Source organism: Artibeus jamaicensis, unplaced genomic scaffold, assembly GCF_021234435.1.
Source record: "Artibeus jamaicensis isolate MK-2021 breed Jamaican fruit bat unplaced genomic scaffold, CSHL_Jam_final scaffold_286, whole genome shotgun sequence".
In the NCBI taxonomy this organism is placed as follows: Eukaryota; Metazoa; Chordata; class Mammalia; order Chiroptera; family Phyllostomidae; genus Artibeus; species Artibeus jamaicensis.
Window position 1 is genome coordinate 1,760,580 of NW_026522034.1, and position 24,716 is coordinate 1,785,295.

General features: G+C 40.2%; 1 protein-coding gene across 1 annotated transcript in view; it reads right to left on the reverse strand.

Annotated features, from left to right (window-relative positions):
* Nucleotides 1-24,704, reverse strand: part of TSPAN3 (tetraspanin 3) — a 79,353-nt gene extending 54,649 nt beyond the window's left edge. The window contains exon 1 of the mRNA XM_037131229.2: nt 24,414-24,704. Coding sequence (XP_036987124.1) covers nt 24,414-24,476 — 63 coding nt within the window. The 5' untranslated portion in view covers nt 24,477-24,704. The remainder of the gene's footprint in view (nt 1-24,413) is intronic.
* Nucleotides 24,705-24,716: the final 12 nt, after the last annotated feature.

Genomic DNA, 24,716 nt, shown 5'->3' on the forward strand with positions numbered 1-24,716 from the left:
TCAGAAAAATGAGGAGAAGCTTAGGAACCTCCAGGACATCTTTAAACATTCCAACATCCGAATTATAGGGGTACCAGAAGGGGGAAAGGCACAACCACCAGTTGAAAAATTATTTGAACAAATAATAAAGGAGAATTTCCCCAAGATGGCAAAGGAAATAGACTTCCGAGAAATCCAGGAAGCTCAGAGAGTCCCAAAGAAGTTGGACCCAAGAAGGAACACACCAAGGCACATCATAATTACATTAGCCAAAATTAAAAATGAAGGAGAGAATCCTAGAAGCAGCAAGAGCTAAGGGGACAGTCACCTACAAAGGAGTTCCCATCAGACTGTCAGCTGATTTCTCAAAAGAGACCTTACAGGCAAGAAGGGGCTGGACAGAGGTATTCCAAGTCATGAAAACCAAAGATCTACAACCAAGATTGCTCTACCCAGCAAAACTTTCATTTAGAATGGAAGGACAGATAAAGTGCTTCTCAGATAAGACCAAATTCAAGGAGTTCATCATCACCAAGCCCTTACTATATGAAATGTTAAAGGGACTTACCTAAGAAAAAGAAGATAAAAAAGATGAACAGTGAAAGGACAGCAAACTCACAGTTATTAAGAACCACACCTAAAACAAAAGCAAACTAAGAGGATAGCTAGATCAGGAGCAGAACCATAGAAATGAAGATCTCATGGAGGGTAAGCAACAGGGGAGTGGGAGGAGGAGAAGGGGGAAGAAGGTACAGAAAATAAGTAGTATAGACAGTAGATAGAAAATAGATGGGGGGAGGGCAAGAATAGCATGGGAAATACAGAATCTAAAGAATTTGAGACACATGTTCATGAACTAAAGGGGGAAATGGTGGGGGAGGGGTATGCAGGGTGGAGGGGAAGGGAGGGGGGAATAGAGCAAATGTAATGACATAATCAATAAAAAAAAAAAAAAAAGAAGAGCCTTATTTCTTTTCCACCCTATGTAAACAGTGGGTAGGTGGGTGAAATACAGCTATTGCTGTACTTCTCCAATGAACTTATATTTGTTCACTACTTGTTTCTACTTTAAATTCCATAGAATGCTCTCCCTGTCTTACTCCATTTCATCTTCCCCCTGCTCCTAATCAGTTCAGCGAGAAATTTTATTTCATTTTTATTCCCCTCTCTCAACCATGCTTTACTCTTTATTCTTATTAGTTTGCTTCCTCATCCTCTCGAAATCATTTCCCTTTTTGGGAGACATCTCATATTCACTTTTCTCATTTCTACAATATTCCTATTCCCGTTCTACCTTTATTAAACTTCATTCTGTCATTGCTATGGACTCTGCTGTGGTTTTCTGCAATTTTGCTCCTGTTGGTCAAATACCTTTTCAATTTGACTTCAAACCTCATAGTATAATACTCTTCCCTTTTCTTACCCCATTGTTCCCATCAACCTTCCGTGTTCTACTTACATTTTAAATTTTGTTCTCCCTCTTTTTTCGACCTTAGTTCTATCCTTACCTTTATCAATTATCCTCCCTCTTCCCACACAATAACATGTTCCCCTATCACCTCATGTCCCTTTGTCATACTTTTTGTAATCTCTCTTCACCTTTACTAATCTTGACACAATTTCAGTTCAGATTGCTGATATGATAGGGAGTTCTTTTTGCAGGCGTAGGTTTGGTTGTCTGGTAATACTGCTTGTTAACCAACGCCTGTACAATAGCGCATAAAAACACAAGGTGGGAGCTGTGATACCATTACATCTGCTACAGCAGAGAACCCAGAAACAAAGATGCCACCAGCAAGTAAGGACCAAGTCCAACAGGAGAACCCACACAAATACAATGAGGATGCTCAAGGAACTCAGTGACAACTACGAGGAACTGAGTGGGAACTACAACAGCATGAAAAAAGAAACAGAAAGTAGAAACAAGAACCAGGAAGAAAAGAAGAATATCTAAAATGAAACAATTCACTAGAGAGAATTCCAAGCAGGCTGGATGAAGCAGAGGACTGAATTAGTGAGCTAAAAGACAAGACAGAAACTCACAGGTGGAGCAACAAAATGAAAAAAGGCGCATAAAGTATGAAGACAGCTTAAGGGAACTTCAGGACAACAAGAAAGGTGACAACATTCTCATCACAGGAATTCTGGAAGGAGAAGAGAATGAAAAATGGCTAGAAAAACTTGTTTGAAAAAACGATAGAAAACTTCCCTAAACTGGAGGGGGAAAAGCCATGTAAGTTCGGGAGGCACAGATGATCCCAATCAAGATGAACCTAAATAGGTCTACTCCAAAACACATCATACTTAAAAATGCCAAAACTTAAAGACATAGAATCTTAAAAGCAGCAAGGGAGAACCAGAAAGTAATAGACAAGGGAGCTCCAATAAGGATAGCAGCTGATTTCTCAACAGAAACAGTATAAGGCAGAAGGGAATGGCAAGAAATATTCCATGTAATGAAAAGCAAAGGCCTACAACCAAAGCTACTCTACCTAACAATGCTGTCATTTAAAATAAAATAGAGTTTCCCAGACAAAAGAAGATTTAAAGAACACCTCCACCAAATCAGCACTGGAAGATGTGCTACAGGGGCTGCTTTAAGAAGATAAAGTTATAGGTAGAGTGAAGGAGAAGAACACAGGTACAAAAGTAAAAAATGGCAATGAATAAGTGCCTATCAGTAGTAACCTTAAATATAAATAGATTAAATGCTCCAAACAAAAGATACAGGGTAGCTGAATGGGTAAGACAACATCACCAGGACAAATGCTGTCTACAAGAGACCCACCTTGGAACAAAAGACCTACACAGACTAAAAGTGAATGACTGAAAAATATATTCCAAGCAAATGGGCAGGAAAAATTATTGGGGTAGCAATACTCATTTCAGAGAAAATAGACTTCAGAACAAAGGTCATAAAAAGAGACCCAGGAAGACACTTGATAATACTCAATGGAAAAATCCAACAAGACATAAACACTGTAAATATATATGCACCCAAATATATAAGAAAAATCCTGGAGGACTTCAAGAAAGATATAAACAGCAACACACTTAAACTAGGGGATTTTAACACCCAACCGTCAAAAATGGATAGATCTTCCAAATAAAATTTCAGCAAAGATATTGAGGCATTGAATAATGCCCTAGATCAAATGGACTTAACTGATATAGAAACTTTCATCCCAAAGAAGCAAAATGTCATTCTTTTCAAAGGCACATGGAACATTTTCAAACACAGACCACGTGACAGAATACAAAAAAAAGTCTCAACAAATTCAAGAAAACTGAAATCATATCAAGCATTTTTACAGACCACATGGGCCTGAAACTAGAAACCAACCTCAATGAAAAAACTCAAAAACATTCAAATTCATGAAGATTAAACAACGTGCTATTAAACAATGAATGAGTTAATAATGACATCAAGAAAAAAATCAAAAAGTTTCTGGAAACAGATAAAAAACGAACACAAAATAGTTCAAAACCTATGGGACACAGCGCAGGCAGTCCTGAGAGGAAAGTTCAAATCAATTCAGGCCTACCTAAAAAAGATGGAAACATTTCAAATAAACAACATAACACAAAAGCTGTAAGAACTAGAGGAACAAAAACAAACACCAGAGCCAGAAGAAGGAAGGAAATAACCAAGTTCAGAGCAGAATTAAATGACATAGACTAAAACAACAGTTCAAAGACTCAATCAATCCAGGAGCTGCTTCTTTGAAAACGTAAACAAATCGAAAAGTCTTTACCCAGATTCATCAAGAAAAAAAGAGACAGGACCCAAATAAATAAAATCAGAAATGCAGGAGGAGATATTAGTCTGACACCATAGAAACACAAAGGATTGTAAGAAATTACTATGAATAGCTACATGCCAAAAACATTAAAAACATGGGTGAAATGGACAAGTTTCTAGAAAAATATTATCTTCCAAAACTACGCAAGAAGAAACAGGGAGCCTAAAGAGACCCAAAACAGCTAGTGAAACTGAAGAAATAATCATAAAATGCCCAGCACACAAAAGCACTGGACAGTTTCAAGAGAATTTTATAAAACATGTAAGGGTGAACTAACCCCTACTCTTCTCAGACTATTCCAAAAAAGTCCAAGAAGAGGGAAGTTTCCAAACATTTTCTGTGAGGCCAGCATCATCCTAATCCCAAAACAAGATAAAGACACAACAAGGAAAAAAACCATAGGCCAATATAACTGATGAACCCAGAAGCTAAAATCCTCAACAAAATATTGGCAAATAACACACCACAACAATATATTAAAAATCATACACCACAATCAAGTGGGATTCATTGGAGGGATTAAAGGATGGTATAATATTCACAAACCAATATACATAATACATCACATAAACAAAAGGAAAGACAAAAAAATCACATAATCATAAGCATTTGATAAGGTATAACACCCATTTACAAAAAAACACTTAGCAAAGTGGGATTAGACAGAGCAAAACACAACATAATAAAGACCATATATGAGGAACCTACAGCCAACATCATATTGAATGGGCAAAAACTAAAAGCTTTCCCACTAAGATCAGGAACAAGACAAGGATGTCTACTTTCACCACTTATATTCAACATAGTGTTGGAAGTTCTAGTCACAGTGATCACACAATAAAGAGAAATAAAAGGTGTCCAAATTGGAAAGGAGGAGGTAAACTGTCACTGTTTGCAGATAACATGGTAGTATACATGGAAAACCCTTTAGATTCCACCAAAAAACTACTTGACCCAGTAAGTGACTTTAGCAAAACAGTGGGGTACAAAGTCAATATTCACAAATCGAAGGCATTTTTGTACACCAACAATAAAATATCAGAAAACGAAATTTGAAAAAAAGAAAACCTTTGCTACAGCAAGAACAAATATAAAGTGGCTAGGAATAAACCTAATCAAGAAGGTATAAAAGACCTGTACTCAGAAACCACCACACTGAAGAAAGAAATTAAGGAAAACACAAATAAATAGAAACATGTACCATGTTCATGTTTTGGAAGAATTAACATCAAAACGTCCAGGAGGAGGAAGATGGTGGCAAGGTAGGAGGGAGCAGATTCCACTTCCACCTACACACAGGAGGAAAACCTAGCTGATCCATGGATGAACAGAGCAAACAGCCAACAGTAGCCCAATAAAAATAGGAGAGCAAAAGTTGTAGTGGACATTGAAAAACCAGGCAGTAAGGAGAGTGCTTCAGGACAATAAGGTCCCAGGGACCAGCCCAGGGACCAGGGCAGCTGCAATCCCAAGGCCAGTGCTCAGCAGCTCTGCCACAGGGTTCCTGGGAGAGAGCTGGGTCAACTGCTCCCTCCCTGGCCAAACAAGGTTTGAGCATCACTGGGAAAGACTTGGTTGCTTGAAGTCGCAGAAAGGGGAATAAGGACTAAGTGGCAAACACATGGGGTGGGGGACGGGGTGTGTGAGCACCCATGGAGTCTGTGGATGTCAGCTGGGGAGAGTTGAGAGTCAGGCTGTGACAGGCCCTGACCCCGATAGTCCCCAATCAGGCTGGAGAACTGGGCTGTGCAAGAGGCCAGGCCACTGTAGGGAGGTGAAGGCTTCGGTAGGAGGAATTTATCAAAAAGAAAAAGTGAAAAAGAGACACTGTTTGGGGAATGCTCCTGTAGCAACTGCTCTAGCCTCCTCCCTACCCAGCCGGGCAGCTCCCAAGGTGACTTAGCCCTGCGCACCCCCATAGCACTGGGAAGGGTGGGTGCTCAAACCTGTGAGACTGAAGGTGGCCTAGCCAAGCACGTGCTCCCAAAACCAAGGGAGAATGTGCTCTACAGAAGGCCCCAGCCCACAGTGATAACCCCGGACAAAGTGAGGAAGGCCTGGATCCCACACCCAAGACCCCGGGGAGAGGCGCCAGGCTAGCTGTGAGGAGAGTGCGCGTAAGGCTGAGTGTGGATCAGGGAGAAAGCAATACCAAATGCTCCTCAGCCTGCTGCAGCCAGCAAGACCAGAAAAAACAGTAAAAGGCTTTATTTTTTTAAGTAATTTTTTATTTTTTAATTTTTATTATTTTTTCATCTCTCGATTCCTTTTTCCTGTCTTTCCTTCTTTCTTGTTTTACTCCTTCTTCCTTTCTTTCCAATTTTATCTTCTTCTTTCCTTCTGCTTTTTAAAATTTTAAATACCCAAAAGCAAGACAAAAAAACCTTGAACTGTGAAAAGACCAGAGTTGGACACAAATAGGGGGCCACCCCAACAGCTGAGACAGTGAGACAAACTTCACTTTGCTATTACAGAGAACCTGCAAGTTACTGCATAGTTGTATTATTTTTCCCATTATTCTTACATCTTTTGTTTTAATAGTAATTTTGTATTCTTCCTGTTTCTGTATAGTCTTCTTTCCTTGGCTGGTTATATTGTATCATTTGACAGGTTTCCCCTGTCCTCTCATGCATAGTGTATTGCTAATTTACTGTCCTTCACTTCACCTATATTCCACTAGCATACTACTCAAGGTCCTATACTCCCTATCCTTGTTATCCAGATCACACAGAGTCTGTCATATGATTGTTGCTCCATTATTGCTGTAAATAATAGCTGATCCATATAATTGTAAATACTACACAACACCCCTCCCAGATCTTAGCCCACTTCACAGTTTCCTGAACCCTATTACTGTAGTGGTTAACTCTATTCTCTCACACACTACACCTATATACTATCCTTTACTCTCACCTTACCTCAGAATCTGACCTCCCATAACCTCACTGCTCTCTAGATCCAATTTACAATCCTTCCCTCCTCAACAAAAGCCTTATCTTCTTTCTATCCTTTCTAAAAAGTGGCTAGTTGGGTGGAATATCAAGGTTAACACTATACATAGCCAAACGATCTCCTATCTCTTCTCTACTGGCTGCTACTGTAAATATCGTAAAATACTCTCTTGCTGTCTTAAACCATTTTGCTTTCCCCCTCCAAATGATCACGAAAAAGAGTAAGTGGAAGCTGTGAACACCAGGATACCCACTGGAAGAGGAAACCCAACAACAAAGGAACCACCAGCAGATAACAACAGAAGAAGGTGAAGGAGGGAGTGGAAGCCACACTAACCTCAGTACAGGACCTAGCTGGAAGTACAACTAAATGGTGGAGAAATTACCCAGAACAAACAACTGAACAAGAGCAAGAGAGAATCCTCAAAACTTTGTACATACAGAAGAACCAGCTTCAACACAACCTGCCCAAACTAGCACAACAAAAATACAACAGGTGGTAAGACAGACTGACCCTCAGTTAACCAGCTGGTGGAAAGGACCCACCAAAGAAAGACCCAACAACAATCAAAACCCAAAGACAAACACAGAGCCAACTTAAACAACAGCCCAAGACCAGTGAGCTTGGGAGATCAAGGAGACTGCACCACTGAATCTCACAGGTATTCTGTTGGGAACCACCCTGCCTGGTTTCAGAAACTGTAACCCCCCCATGGCTAAGACTGAGTCAGTGACCTTCCGACCATAAGCCACTGAGGAGACAAAGCTTATCTCCCTGGCAGGAGCGCTGCTTCTGCTCCTTTTTCTTCACCCTGCCTGGCCCCCAATGCTTGATCAGTTAGCCAATGATGGGTAAGATTCCTATAGGGGAGAATGAGCTGAAACAGGCACGATCACAGGGAGGCCCCAGGGAATGACTTGGGGGATATAGCAAAAGGGGGTGATGGACCCTCGCCCTTTGGCTTTGAAATAGCCTGAGTCCTCATTCTGTGCGCAAGAAGTCTCCCAGTCTCTTGGCTGCCTTACTTCCCCTGCCTGACTTAAAACTGAAATAATACTGGTTGGTGGGTGTTGCCCTGTGCTGGAAAGGGCTGGTTCCCCAGGGCAATCAGGCCTAAGAAAGAATACATAAACTCCTATGAAACCTGTCTTGCTAAGAATGCTCTCAATTAAATGATAAGAATCTGAGCAGGAAAAGAGTTTGTTTCCCAAAGTTTTGTAGCCCTTTAGCTAACAGACCCTGACTCAGAATAAGCACTCAGAGTTTTTTGTATGTTATCTATTATTTGGTCCTTACTGCCTGACAATGATTAATGAGTTTTACCTGTTTTCCTATGCAAAATGAACCCAATAAAAGCCCATTGAGGAAAAGGCTCTTGGCCCTTCTCCTTTGAGAGATTGGCCACCTTTCCTCCCCAAGCAGAGCCCCCCTCCCAATATTCTACCACAGAAGTTCACAGTATAAACCCAGGGAGTCAGAACAGATCAACTGAAGAAGCTGAGGCTAACAAGAAGAGTCTCACAAACAATGGGAAGACAAAGAAACAATCCCCAAATAAAAGAAAAGGAGGAAGCCTCAGAAAGAATGCTAAATAAAATAGAGGCAACTCAACTATCAGATACTGAGTTCAAAGCAGTGGTTATCAGGAAGCTCAGTGAGCTCACAGATTACCAGAAACTACAGGGAAGCTACAGTGATCTCACTGCAAACTATATCAGCATGAAAAAGGAAACAGAAACTATCAACAAGGGCCAAGAGGAAATGAAGAATACAATTTCTGAACTAAAGAACACAGCAGAAGGAATCAAAAGCAGGATACAGGAAGCAGAAAATTGGATCAGCAAGCTGGATAACAAGGTTAAAAAAAATGAGAAAGAGCAAGAAAAAGAAGAGGCTTGGAAAGAACTAATAGCGGTTAAAGGAAATGCAGGACAACGTGAAATGTAATAATATCCATATAACAGGGATACCAGAAAGAGAAAGAAAAGGAGCAAGGGACAGAAACCCTGCTTGAAAAAATAATGATGGAAAACTTCCCTATTTGGTGAGAGAAAAAATCACCAAAAATCCAGGAAACACAGAAAGTCCCAATCAAGAGGAACCCAGAGGCCCACTTCAAGACACATCATAATTAAAATGGTAAAATTTCAAGACAAACAGAGAATCTTAAAGGCAGCAAGGGAGAAATAGGAAGTAACACACAAGGGAGCCCCGATAAGGTTAGCAGCTGACTTCTCAATGAAAATGCTCCAAGCCGGAAGAGAATGGCAAGAAATATTCCAAGTAAGGAGAACCAGAGGCCTGCAACCAAGGCTACTCTACCCAGAAAGGCTCTCAATCAAGATAGGAGCTTCCCAGACAAAAAAAAGTCTAAAAGACTATACCACCACCAAACCAGCTCTGCAAGAGATGCTAAACGGACTACTTTAAGGAAAAGAAGAAAAAGAGAGAAAGAGAGAGAGAGAGAACATAGGTACAAAAATGGAATGAATGTGTACCTATCAATAATAACCTTAAATGTAAATGAATTAAATGCTCCAGTCAAAAGACATGGATTGGAGAAATTTGATTGGAGCACGGATTGGAGCGCTGAATGGATAAGAAAGCATGACTGACATATATGCGACCCACAAGAGACCCACCTCAGGACAAAAGACCTACACAGACTAAAAGTGAAGGGCTGGAAACAAATTTTTCAAGCAAAAGGACAGGAAAAAAAAAGCCAGGGTAGCAATAGACTTCAAAAAAAGGGCCATAAAGAGACACCCAAAAGGTCACCATATAATACTCAAAGGAAGAATCCACCAAGAAGACATAAACACTGTAAATATATATGCACCAAACATAAGAGCACCCAAATACATAAAGAAAATCTTAGAGGACTTCAAGAAAGATACTGACAGCAACACAATTATAGTAGGAGATTTTAACACCTCACTGTCAAAAATGAACAGATCTTCCAAACAAAATATCAACAAAGATATTGTGGCATTGAACAATGCCTTAGATGAAATGCACTTAACTGATATACATAGAGCCCTTCATCCCAAAGAAGCTAAGTACACATGGAACATTTTCAAAGACAGACCACATGATAGGACACAAAACAAGCCTCAACAAATTCAAGAAAACTGAAATCATACCAAGCATTTTCTAGGACCACAAAGGACTGAAACTGGAAACCAACCCCAAGGGAAAAAACCCAAAACACTCAAAATAATGGAGACTGAATAGCATGCTATTAAACAATGAATTGGGTCAAGAATAAAATTAGGAAAAAAAATCAAAAAGTTTCCGGAAACAAAAAGAAAAGCACTCACAGTAACACAAAACTCACGGGAAACAGCAAAGGCAGTCCTGAGAAGAAAGTTCATAGCAATACAGGCCTACCTAAAAAAGATAGAAACATTTCAAACAAACAACCCAACCCTATGCCTACAAGAACTCGAGGAACAACAAAAACAGCCCAGAGCAAGTAGAAGGAAGGAAATAATCAAGATCAGAGCAGAATTAAATGACATCAATATTAAAAGCACAATTCTAAGGATCAATGAATCCAGGAGGTAGTTCTTTGAAAAGACAAACAAAACTGACAAGCCTTTAAGCAGGCTCACCAAGAAAAAGAGAGGACCCAAATAAACACAATCAGAAATGAAAGAGGAGAGATTACAACTGACACCACAGAAATACAAAGGATTGTAAGAAATTACTATGCAGAACTGTATGCCAAGAAATTTGAAAACCCAGGTGAAATGGACAAATTTCTAGAAAAACATAATCTTCCAAAACTCAATGAAGAAGTAAAAAGCCTGAACAGACCAATAAGAGCAGATAAAACTGAAGCAGTAATCAATAAATTCCCAACACACAAAAGCCCTCAACTGGATGGTTTCACAGGAGAATTCTACAAAGCATTTAAGGAAGAGCTAACTAACCCCTATCCTTCACAAACTATTCAAAAAAATCCAAAATGATGGGAGACTCCCAAACTCTTTTTATGAAGCCAGCATCATCCTAATCTGAAAACCAGATAAAGACACAACAAAGAAAGAAAACTTCAGGGGAATATTGCTGATGAATATAGACGCTAAAATCCTCAACCAAATACTGTCAAACCACACCCAACAATACATTAAAAACATCATAAGCCATGACTACGTGGGATTCATCCCAGGGAAGCAAGGATGGTTCAACATTGCAAATGAGTAAATGCAATACGACACATAAACAAAAGGAAAGACAAAAATGGCATCATCATATCAATACCTGCGGAAAAAGCATTTGATAAAGTAGAGCCCCCATTTATAATAAAAACACTCAGCAAAGTGGGAACGGAGGGAGCATTCTTCAATATAATAAAGGCCACATAGGAGAGACCTACAGCCGACATCATACTCAATGGGCAAAAACTAAAAGCTTTTCCACTAAGATCAGGAACAAGATGAGGTTGTCCACTTTTACCACTTCTATTCAACATAGTATTGGAAGTTTTAGCCACAGTGATCAGACAAGAAAAGGAAATAAAAGGCATCAAAATCAGAGAGGAGGAAACAAAACTGTCATTGTTTGCAGACGACATGATAGTGTATATAGAAAATCCTACAGACTCCACAAAAAAACTGTATAACCTAATAAATGAATTTGGCAAAATGGCAGGATACAAAGTCAATATTCAGAAATCAAGGGCATTTTTGTATACCCGCAATGAAACAGCAGAAGCAGAAATCAAGAAAAAAATCCCATTCGATATAGCAAAGAGAAAAATAAAATACCTAGGAATAAACCTAACCAAGAAGATAAAAGATCTGTATGCAGAAAACTACACAACACTGAAGAAAGAAATCAAGGAAGACACAAATGAATGGAAACATATACCGTGTTCATGGACTGGAAGAATTAACCTCATCAAAATGTCCATACTACCTAAAGCAATTTACAGATTCAATGCAATACCTATTAAAGTACCAATGGCATATTTCACAGACATAGAACAAACACTTCAAAAATTTATATGGAACCACAAATGACCCCAAATAGCTGCTGCAATTTTGAGAAAGAAAAGCAAAGTAGGAGGGATCACAATACCTGATACCAAACTGGATTACAAGGCCACTGTAATCAAAACAGCCTGGTACTGGCATAAAAACAGACACATGGACCAGTGGAACAGAACAGAGAGCCCAGAAATTAACCCAAGTCTCTACAGTCAATTAATATTCAACAAAGGGGGCAGCAACATAAAACCAAATTATTGATAGCCTCTTTATCAAATAAGAGAACTGGACAGCTACATGCAAAATAATGTAACTAGAGCACCAACTTACAACCATACAGAAAAATAAATTCAAGGTGGATATAAGCCATGACATCATTAAAGTCCTAGAGAAGAACATAGGCAGGAAAATCTCAGATATTTCACACAGCAACATTTTTAATGATATGTCCCCTAGAGAAAGGGACATAAAGGAAAGAATAAACAAATGAGATCTCATCGAAATAAAAAGCTCCTGCACGGCTAAAGAAAACAATTATTAAAATAAAAAGAGAACCAACTATATGGGAAAACATATTTGCCAATTACACCTCAGACAAGGGTTTAATCTCCAAAATATATAAAGAACTTACACGACTCCACTCTAAGAAGACAAGCAACCCAATTAAAAAATGGACAAAGGATTTGAACAGACACTTATCCAAGGAGGACATACAGAAGATCAGAGACACATGAAAAGGTACTCAGCATCAGTAGCCATCAGGGAGATGCAAATTAAAACCACAGTGAGATACCACTTCACATAGGTCAGAAGGGCCATCATAAACAAAGCAACAAACAATAAGCTGGAGAGGTTGTGGAGAAAAGGGAACCCTAGTGCACTCTAGGTGGGATTGTAAACCGGTACAAGGTACAACCACTGTGGAAAACAGCATGGAATTTTCTAAGAAAACTAAAAATGTAAAATAACTAAATAAAAAAAATAAAACAACAAAAAAAAGAAAACTAAAAATGAAACTGCCTTTTGACCTGGCAATTCCACTGCTAGGATTATATCCTAAGAACCCTGAAACACCAATCCAAAAGAACCTATGCACCCCAATGTTCACAGCAGCACAATTTACAATAGCCAAGTGCTGGAAGCAAACTAGGTGCCCAGCAGTAAATGAATGGATCAAAAAGCTATGGTACGCCCTGGCTGGTGTAGCTCGGTGGATTGAGCGTGGGCCTGTGAACCAAAGGATCGCAGTTCAATTCCCAGTCAGGGCACATGCCTGGGTTGTAGGCTAGCTCCCAGCATGGGACCCATGAGATGCGACCATACATTGTTATTTCTCTCCTCCTCTCTTTCTCTCCTTCCCTTCCCCTCTAAAGATAAATAAATAAAATCTTTAAAAAAAAAAAAAACTATGGTACATTTATACAATGGAATTCTATGCAACAGAAAGAAAGAAGGAGCTCCTACCCTTTGCAACAGCATGGATGGAACTGGAAAGCATTATGCTGAGTGAACTATGCCAGGTAGTAAAAGGCAAATACCATATGATCTCATCTTTAACAGGAACATAAACAACAAAACAAACAAACAAGCAAAATATAATCAAAGACACTGAAATAGAGAACAGGCTGGCAGTGACCAGAGGGGAGAGGGGAGGGAATTTCAGGGGAAAAGGAGAAGGATTTATAGGAACTAGTATAAAGGACACATGGACAAAAACTAGGCTGGGGATGTGGAAATGGAATGGAGGTGGGGAGGGCTGTGGGGAGTGGGCTGGGATGGGAGTAAAAGAAAACTGTACTCTAACAACAATTAAAATTTTTTTAAAAAAGTCTATACTACCCACAGCAATTCATAGATTCAACGCAATCCTTTTTAAAAACCCAATGACATATTTCACGGATATAGAACAAGCATTTCAAAAATGTATATGGAACCATACACAAACAATCCCAAATAGCTGCAGCAATTTTGAGAATGAAGAACAAAGTAGGAGGGATCACAATACCTGATAATAGACTATATTACAAGGCCACTGTAATCAAAACAGTCTAGTACTGTTATAAGAACAGACACATAGATCAATGGAAAAGAATAGAGAACCCAGAAATAAACCAATGTCAATCGAGTCAGTGAATATTTGACAAAGGGGGAAGGAACATAAAATGGACTTAAAATAGCATCTTTAATAAATGGTGATGGGAGATCTGGACAAGTACATGCAAAAAAATGAAACTAGACCACCAAATTACACCATACACAAAAATAAACTCAAGATGGATAAAAGACTTAAATATAAGTCATGACACAATAAAAGTCCTAGAGGAAAATATTGGCAGGAAAATTTAGGATATCCTATGCAGCAATAATTTCACCAATGGATCCTCTGGAGCAAGGGATATAAAGGATAAACAAATGGGACTACATCAAACTAAAAAGCTTCTGCATGGCTTAAAAATATCAACAAAATGGAATAGGAATTAACCATATGGAAATACATACTTGTCAATCATACCTTAGAAAGGGTTTGATGTCTCTAAGAACTCAAACCACTCCACACCAAAAGGACAAGCAACCCAACTAAACAACAGGCAAAGGACCTGAACAGACACTTCAAAGAGGACATACAGAGGGCCCACAGAGACACCTGGAAAATGCTCAACACCTCTAGCCATCAGAGAGATGCAAGTAAAAACCACAATGAGAGACCACTTCACACCAGTCAGAATGGCCATCATTAATAAATCAGCAAACAACAAGTGCTGGCAAGGCTGTGGAGAAAAGGGAACCCTAGTGTGCTGTTGGTGGGAATGCAGACTGGTGCAGCCACTGTGCAAAACAATACGGAATTTCCTCAGAAAACTAAAGATGGAACTGCCTTTTGATCCAGCAATTCCACTGCTAGGATTATATTCTAAGAACCCTGAAACACCAATCCATAAGAACCTAAGCACCCCAATGTTCATAGCACCCCAATTTACAATAGCCAAGTGCTGGAAGCAACCTAAGTGCCCATCAGTAAATGAGTGGATGAAAAAACTGTGGTACATTCAAGCAATGGAGTACTATGCAGTAGAAAGAAAGAAGGAGCTCCTACCCTTTGCAACCTTATGGTAGAACTGAAGTGTATTATGTTAACTGAAATAAGTCAGGTGGTGAAGGAAAAATACGGTACGATCTCACCTCTAAGTGGAACCTAATGAACAAAACAAATAAATGAGCAAAATAGAACCAGAGGCATAGAAACAAGGAACAATCTGTCAGTAATAAGGGAGGGAGGAGGGGCATAAGGGGGGAAAGAATGGCAAGGGGCAAGCCAAGGAACATGAATAGAGGACCCGTAGTTACTGACAATGCGGGTATTGACTGTGGGATTGGGGGGGACAGAGCAGGGGAGAGTAATGGGGAAAAAGGCAGGACAATTGTAACTGAACAATAAAAACAATCTTTGAAAAGTACTTTTTAGTGCCTTTATTAAAGAGCATATATTTTACCCGCAGAATCAGCAAAGTAATATTTAAAATCACATCTGAAATTGAGGCTTTATTTTCTCATTATGAATCCCTATGTTGTCTTTAACCAACAACGTAAACAGGCATCCTCTCAATCGCAAATACTTTAGGCACCTCTGCCGATCTCCTCCATTTCTCACTTTTCTTAAGTCTGTCTGGCTTTGACACGTCTTTGCATGTTTTCTGATTATCTAACACAATTCTGATTCTTTCGGTATATGTTATCATTTACCACCTTTTCAAAGAGACAAAGTAAAACAAAAAAATCTTGCTTGTGGGTATATAAAGTTTTTATAATAAACCACTTCTGCCAGCATTACCAACATGTCCGTATATGAAGTGAAGTAAGGTGGTAAAAGACAAACACCATATGATCTCACCTATAGGTAGAACCTAATTAACAAAACAAAGAAGCAAGCAAAATATAATCAGAGACACTGAAATTAAGAGCAAATTGACAGTAACCAGAGTGATGCAGGGAGGGAAACAGCAGGGAATAGAAGGGAAAGGTTGTCAAGGAATCTGTACAAAGGACCCATGGACAAAGTCAAAGAGGGTAGGAGTGAGGGTGAGGGTGGGTGGGGTGGGGGAATGTGGTGGTGGGAAAATGGAGACAGCTGTATTCAAACATTGATTACGAAACTGATTAAAAAGAAAAAAAACAAAGTTGTTCTATTTAACTACTAATTTATAACTACCAGTTGAAAGATCCAAAAGTTCAGGTAGCAGCGAAATTGGAGATCAACTAACAGACACAGCCAAATTATTGTATCAATAGCAGCAATGGAATTGGCTATTTTCAGGCTGCTGGGTTTCAGGGGTCATCTGAGAAGCATGAAATTTAAACATGTACTTTTGCATTTTGACATTTGTTTTTGTTTGTTTATTTGTTTTTTGAGACCCTCTGTCCCCATACCCTGCTTTGATTGGGGAAAAAAAGCCAGTTTTTACTATAGGACCTTGGGGTACTTAAGCTTTTTAATAGCAGAGTATGTCCATGCATGGGTTATGTGTTTAATCACTAGTAGCAACAAAGATACAATGTCACCATTTACTACCCCTTTTAGTAAATCAAAAACAAACATATAAATGCAAATAATTATTCTCAACTACTGACTCTACCAAGGTATTAATGTAAGAGGGTACAGCCAAGGGCCCCCAAAAGTAGAATTTGTAATGGGGTCCAGAACTCAAGGTGTCCAGGAAATATTAAAAATATGGGATGTCCTCAGCCCCACAAATCTGAGCTGGGGGATGGGACACATGGAGCAGGGCACTTGAATTGTTTTGCACAGCAACAGTTTTGCAGATAACCTCTAGAATGGCCATTTAACATATCTATAACTTTTAACTGCTTTCATAGACATGCTAAATAGCTGTGGCCATGCTTTGAGCCAGGGGGATGGAAGTGACTTCCACCCAAGATGTAACTGGGAGGCAACTCCCCCTGGTCACAGAGCTTTCCTGAAAGCTTGAAGATGACTGGCTCCAGGCCACAGGGCCACGCCTACCCAGACTTACTGTGGCAGCCCAGTAAAGCTGAAAAAAACGGGAGTGCTGGCAAGTATAGCCAATTGTGGGAGGAGTCGGAAATGGGGCTGCAAAGGAAGATTAGCACTGGGATTTAAACCCAGGTGTGGCAGCCATGACAAGAATCACCACGAGGCTTTGGCAGAGAACCACCACACAGCTTTGGCAGGGGAGAATCATGTGGCTTTGGGTCTCCTAAGCTGTCACACAGCTTAGGAAGCTGGAAAGCAAGATATAGCAACCATGCAGAGCTCCCAGCAGTTTGGAAGAATGCAGGAGAAACTGCAGGAAGGAAAGGGGTGAAAGGACTCTTGCTGGTGGGCCATGAGAAGGTGCCACGTGGTTTTGGAATAAGAAGTGGAGACCAGCTGAGTATGGATTACTGGGAAGAACCAGGGGCTGCCTGAGCCACAGACTTCTATTTCTTTTCCTGCGATATGGTACCCCAGACCAGCCAAAGGGAGCAAGGAAGGATTGTGTGTATTTGTGGGTGTTTTAAGGGACTGGGATTTTGATGAAGACATTAAGTCATTGCTCTTAAATCTGTTAACTTGAATAAATAATTCCTTTCCTTTTCACCAATCTCTAACATGGAGAGCTATCATTCTCTGGTGATGGGCAAGGAGAACCTAGTACAGGAGGACCCCAGGAGAACAGGGGTCAATTTGGTAACACTGTGGAACCCCTTTCCCTGGTGGCTAATCGGGGAAAATCATGGGAGACCACATGCACAGTAGCTTTAAAGTAATACAACTCCTTGCACACGTGCACTAAAAGTCCACCAAAACTAGCCAAGAAGAATCTACCCTATAAGAATAAAGTCCCTCTAGCCCGTGAGGTCAATCTCTGCTTGGAGTTGGCCTGCTCCCACGTTCTCAGTTATAAACTCTGGGTGTTTGGTTCAATTCTTTGTCCCGATCACCAAGAACCTGTGCCCACCTATGACATTAAGAATGGGGGAAGGAGAAGATGATATTTTTAAATAAAGGCTTGAAACTGTCCATAGGTATGATCTGGGGAATGGGGTGGGTACACCTAGAAATTAAAACCTGACTAGGTATTAGATTTTGCCTGTCTGTCCCCTCTCCCCATGAGCTGTTAGCAGGGACTATTGTCACTTTGCTCCTTGTATTTTTCGGAAAGCTATAAAGCATATTTAACAAATATTCATCAAGTAAATTATTCTTAGGGTATACTTGTTAGATGGAAGTATAAATTTCATGGAATAAATTTTCTATAAAAATCCTAACTTGAATAGAATCTTATGAAATAATATTCATTAAAATATTTCAAAGTATGATATATATCCTAAAAAGCTAGTGAACAACTTATTCCTTAAAATGCTACTAAAGCTAGCTTTTCTGCATATGGTCCCCTGGCTGATTCCAAGTTCCCAGTACTATACATTCTTTCAGTTAATGATTTTTCTTTTCTTTTTATATTTTATTTATTTATTTTTAGAGAGAGGAGAAAGGAAAGAGAAAGAGGGGGAGAGAAACATGAATGTGTGGTTGCCTCTCACGTGTCCCCCACTCTCACGTGGCCCACAACCCAGGCACGTGCCCTGACTGGGAACTGAACTGGCAATCCTTTGCTTCGCAGGCCTGTGCTCAATCCACTGAGCTACACCAGCCAGGGCAGTTAATGATTTTTCATAGCCACAAGGCACTTGGTCAGTAGCCAGATAACTGAGAATCAGGAAGATTGGGAACATTCATTTTCTTAACTGACAAAGATAAGTTAAAAATCAGGTGTCCTATTATGTGCCATGATTTGCTTACTGATAAAGTTGGCTTTTCTTCTACTGGACTGAAAAATAACTACAAAAAAAATCTGTAACCTGAAGGTGCACTCCAACATAGTCTTTTTCAAAGCAGTCATTCATAATAATAGAAATACAAGAGGTATAGAAACAAATTACAGGATGTCAAATGAAGGTTCTGGTTTAAAGCATCATAGTCCCAATTCAAATGTGTAGGATGTACTGGAAACACAAAATATACATAAGATTTGTAAAAATAAGTTTTTCTTAAAGTATTTCATGACAAGAAAATTTAAACAAATGCACAAAGTTATAGTTAAACGTGTTTTTGAACAAATTAAGTATATTTCTATAGGGAACCATTCTGCGTGGCGTGGAAAATGTAGCCCAGCCCCCACTCAGAAAGGCCAGGGGGAAGCAAGATCAGGCATACAGAACCCACGCCCACGGACAGGTTCTCCCACGGGGAACCAGGCCTGCGTTGTGCCCAGAAAAGCAATAAAAGCCTGTTCAGGCAAGGTGGAGGCCCTCTCTCACTCAGAGAGTGGCCATGCTGTCCGTGTGAATTTGTTCTTCACAATCACAACACAGAGACCCAGCCGGCCAGGGTCTGCATCATATTCCTGCCTTAGGGCCTGTGGGAGGTTCTCTATCTTGAATGCCCTTTACTTCCTCCAAGTCACCCCGAAAACCACCCCTGAAACTCCAGATGAAGTTTTATTTCTTTGGAGAAGGCTTCTTTACCAACTTAAGGCAGAAACCCAGTCACTCCATCATATAATTCTGTTTCTGAATCCTCCGCATAATAACAAATCACTTTTCTTATTTTTAATTATATGTCTTGCTCCACCAGAAGGAAAGTTTTGTAAATCCAAGATCTTCACTATCTTTTTCACTGCGTTATCAATAACACAAGCCCAAACTAGGAGCTCATATATTTGTTGCTTTTGTTTAACAAAGTAATCTTCCTTAGATTATATGTATTCAGAGGGAAGTGTGATGTGGAAAGCTTTTTTTAAATAAGATAAATTTTAAAGATTTTATTTATTTATCTTTAGAGGGGAAGGGAAGGAGAGAGGGAGAGAAACATCAATGTATGGTTGCCTTTCGTGTGTCCCCTGCTGGGAACCTGCCTGCAACCCTGGCATGTGCCCTGACTGGGAATCGAACCGCGATTGTCTGGTTTGCAGGCCCGCGCTCAATCCACTGAGCTACACCAGCCAGGGCAATAAGATAAATTTTAAAGGTTATATATAGCTTCTACACACTATTTGTATGTATAGGGTATTTCATAAGAGTGAATGATGATCAGTGAAGGTGCTGCATTCTGAAGCTGTTTCTGACCTTCTTGTGGTACTTCCTATTCCATAGCTGTTTTAGTGTTATCACCTGTCATACAGATGAAAAACAACAGCATAAAAAATGGGCCAGAGTATAAATTCTACAAGCATGGACAAAGCTTTCTGTTGCAGTCTCTACAATACCTCAGACACTTACGAGCAAAATTAATAGTAGCCCATTGGTTTTTCTCATAGGGTAGGAAAAGTAAAGGTAATTTGTATAACATGGAGCATGATTAAATACTCAAATAACTTTACCAAAATTAAAACCTATAAATGTAAAAGTGCTGATTTAAACTTGATTTAGATGAGACCTCCTAGGTCAGCTCAACAGACCAACCCAAGAAAGAATCTTCTCTGACCTTCGTACAAAGGTGCAGTTAATGACTTCCAACAGCATTCAATATTTAGTCATGTGCTTCAAACACTACTAATCATCCTCCGTAAACCATCATGGGTCTAGCACTAATGTACTTACATTTACAGCTATGCTACTCCGTATGAACAAAGAGATCTACGTTGTACATCCTTTTAGTTATTCAAAAGTATCTTTCAAGCCACAGCCCCAATATTCTGGAATATAATGAGGAACTCTATTTTCATTAGACAACCTTCAGGATTTTAGGAATGGTTATTTCCCCATTTAGTGTGTGTCCCTCCGCAGTAACTGTCTTAGACTGCACTGTCCAAAATAATCTAGGCCAAGTCAATGTTAACAATTTTGGCTGACATATCATTTAATGTGGTACCTATATATGTCAGGTACATGCTATTTCCACATCACAGCTCACTGAACAAAGTGCCAACTGAACCAAGATATCAAGATATTAAAAGGTTTAAAGAGCTTGCCAAAGTAATTAAGCTTTAATACTTATCCACAATCAGCCATTAGCATCTGACCATGAAGAGCCAGTACAACAGTTAAGTTGCTCGAGAGAACCTAGATAAACTTTTAATATGTCCTATGTAGGGAATGTTTTTTCTTCCACTTATTCACGAATGCCTCAAAAGAAGGAAGGGGCCACTATATAAGGATATACTTATTAGCACTGAAGAACGCATCACAAATTCCCAGGGAGAACCAGTTAACACATCTGTTTTATGTGTTTCCTTATAATGGCCTAATTTTTTAAACTGACAAGTTAAATAGTGTATTTTAAATACTGGTATGGACTCTAAACAAGGTTAAAATCAGTATGTTTTAGAGAAAGTAACTCTAATACAGACTAATGAGATCCTTTTTCTTTCCAAGTCTTTTGAAATCCCACTTCGCTCTAACACCACAGGCTCTGCAGTACAGGGCAACCTGAGCTTGAACGCAGGCTCTGCCACACCCTGAAAATGTTACTTTTAACTCAGTGACCCTTCATGTCCTAATCTGTAAAATAAGTGTAATACTATTTCCTGCCAGATGAAATTGATGTGAGGGTGCTCCACATGAAGTGTTTAGCATGATCCTAGGTATAATAAGCATGCAAATGTTAAGTTATCATTACCATCATCACCAGAGTCCCATAGTTTGTCCCTAAACTAATCATATCATGGGAGACATATCTAATAATACTGTTTCCTCAAAAGTTAGGCTGCACTAATCTGCTCTATCCCACTTCTTTCCCCATGCACGTCTACTTCCTTATCACAGCTCACAAAGCCTCACTATCCTTGCTAACCTAGATGAAGGGTATTTTTACTCGACAGTGTCACTTTAGTCTGGCAAAAACTCATTATGAAAAACAACTGAATTTCAACATAACCTTTTTCCACTGAAGAAAGTACTAATAGCACATATGCTAACACAAGTTCCAAAGATTCATGACCAATCAATAATTAACTGATAATTAAGGATAAATAAAAATTTAAGTATTTATCCTGCAGGAGAACATTGGCAGGAAAGTCTCAGATATTTCACGCAGCAACATTTTTACTGATATGTCCCCTAGAGCAAGGGACATAAAGGAAAGAATAAACAAATGGGATCTCATCAAAATTAAAAGGTTCTGCACAGCTAAAGAAAACAATATTAAAATAAAAAGAGAACCAACTGTATGGGAAAACATATTTGCCAACGATACCTCAGACGAGGGTTTCATCTCCCAAATATACAAAGAACTTACATGACTCCACTGTAAGAAGACAAGCAACCCAATTAAAAAGTGGGTGAAGGACTTGAACAGACATTTCTCCAAGGAGGACATACAGAGGATCCAGTCACATGAAAAGATGCTCAGTATCTCTAGCTATCAGAGAGATGCAAATTAAAACCACAGTGAGATACTACTTTACACCGGTCAGAATGGCCATCATAAAGAAAGCAACAAACAACAAGTGTTGGAGAGGTTGTGGAGAAAAGGGGACCCTAGTTCACTGTTGGTGGGACTGCAGACTGGTACAACCACTATGGAAAACAGTATGGAATTTTCTAAGAAAACTGAAAATAGATCTGCCTTTTTACCCAGCAATTCCAGTGCTAGGATTATATCCTAAGAACCCTGAAACACCAATCCAAAAAAGAACCTATGCACCCCAATGTTCATAGCAGCACAATTTACAATAGCCAAGAGCTGGAAGCAACCTAGGTGCCCATCAGTAAATGAGTGGATCAAAAAACTATGGTACATTTACACAATGGAATTCTATGCAGCAGAAAGAAAGCAGGAGCTCCGACCCTTTGCAACAGCATGGATGGAACTGAAAAGCATTATGCTGAGTGAAATAAGAAGCGGTGAAAGACAAATACTATATGATCTCATCTTTAACAGGAACATAAACAACAAAACAAACAAGTGAGCAAAATGTAACCTAAGACACAAATAGAGAATAGGCTGACAGTGACCAGAGGGGAGAGGGGAGGAAATTTCAGGGGAAGAATTTACAGGAACTAGTATAAAGGACACATGGACAAAAACTAAGGGAGTGTAGAAATGGGAGGGAGGTGGAGAGCACTGGGGGAGGTGGGCTGGGATAGGGAGTAAAAGACAGAAAACTGTACTTGAACAACAAATAAATTTTTTTAATTTAAGTATTTATTTAAAGAAAATGATTCCTGTATTTCCAGTATTTTATTACATTAACAATTCCAGTCCCTAAGCTTAAATAGCCTAGCATTCATCTAATGGATTATTCTTCAAAATCAAATAGTTATGCCCATAAAAATCACAAGAAACTAAATGTACAAAGCCAAATCTCTGCCTAATGATCTCAGTAACAGAGTGTTTATCATTTGAGGATCCCTGAAAATACCTTTTAAAAAGGCTGTAACTCAAACCAAAGTATGAGAAACACTAATTGGAAAGAAGAAATCATGAAAACCCCAATGTCACATAGGAGATTTTCAACAGGTAGTATTAATCGGGACTCTTTCTATCACAGCATAAACACCCTAAAAGACTTCTATAGCTATACGTCTGTGTATTATTATGTATAATTCTCCTTTTACGCTACAGCAGTGGGGATACAAAAAGTTTCATACTTTTTTTCTGAGAGGGGTAGGGAGATGGGGATTCTAAGAAGGATTTTTTTCCAAATTAGGTATGTGTGTGGGAAGAAGTTGAATGGGGACATAGAAAAGTATGGGAAGTGGGAATGTCCAGGAGTGTCCCGGGGACCGTGGTAAGAGAAGTCTTTGCAGGGCAGCCAGTGTTTAAGAATATGGCCAGTCATGAGGAAAGGTGACTGAGGTCAGCAGCTGCGATACCAGGAGGAGGTTGAACCTTACTTTACTGCTGAAATCTGGTGGGGGCGGGCTGCTGGGGTTGCAAGGTCCAGATGGTCTAGAGGCTAGTGATGCTGGTAGTATCCACAGAGGTTATTACAGAAGTCCCTGGTGAGATAAGGACCTGAACTAAAATGAAGTGGTTATAAACACCCCTTTCTTTGGGGATGTGTAAAAAAAAAAATCCTAAGCCACCTGTTATCGAAAGTAAACTCACTGTTTTTGATATCTTGTGACATCCTAAATGTATTTACCAAGACTTTTAATTTCAGGCTCCCCACCCCCATGACCAAAACAGTTTGTTTTTCTTGGCCAAAGGATTATTTCACTTATCAAGTTGAAGCCTTTCAGTTTTCGTGGTGGTAACCAACCAACCAATTCTTCATTCACACAGAGCTCTAAGTCAAAAAATCCTTCCCCTGAGTCAGCAGGTCCCCGCATATGTGCACCGTTTGTCTGAATATCTCGCGATGGGCAGCAGAGCTGCCACGGCTTCTGGACGACAAAGAAAGCGGAGCCTGACCCTTCGGGGAATATCCTGTTTCAAGCCCGAGGTCTCGAATGAATCTGCTGTGAAAGCTTTCGGTCCTATAGGCTGCTCCAGGGAGAGAACCGGGGTCTCGGCCCAGCCGTCTGCGTGCAAACCCCCCCCCCCCGCCCCCCCCCAGCCAGACAAGCACTGAGGCCCGCAAGCCATGGCCGCCCGAAGCCCTGGAAGGCTTCCCCTAATCGCCCTCCACGTCCGGCCTCCATCCGGGCCCAAGAGGGGCTCCCCCACCCCTCTGTAGGAACCATTGCCCCTCACCCTTTCCCGCCCACCGGCTCCACTCACCCAAAAGATGAGGTTAAGAAACACCAGCACAGTCTTTGAGGAGGTAATGCCACACTGGCCCATGGTGCGTGAAGTCGCTGGGGCCCCGGTCCACGAGCCGGAAGCGCCCACCCAGCAAGCCCCAAGGGCAAGGGCGCCACCCGGCTGGGAACAGCTCTGACTTGCGTGGCGCTCTCCAAAGCCCCCGGCGTAGTTTCACGGCCCAAGCCCCAGCAAGCACTTCGCTCCTCTGCGCAGCCGCTGCAGTCCCCTTGGACCCCCGCGCCTGTGCCCTAGCAACAGAGTCCCGCCAGGATAGGCAGC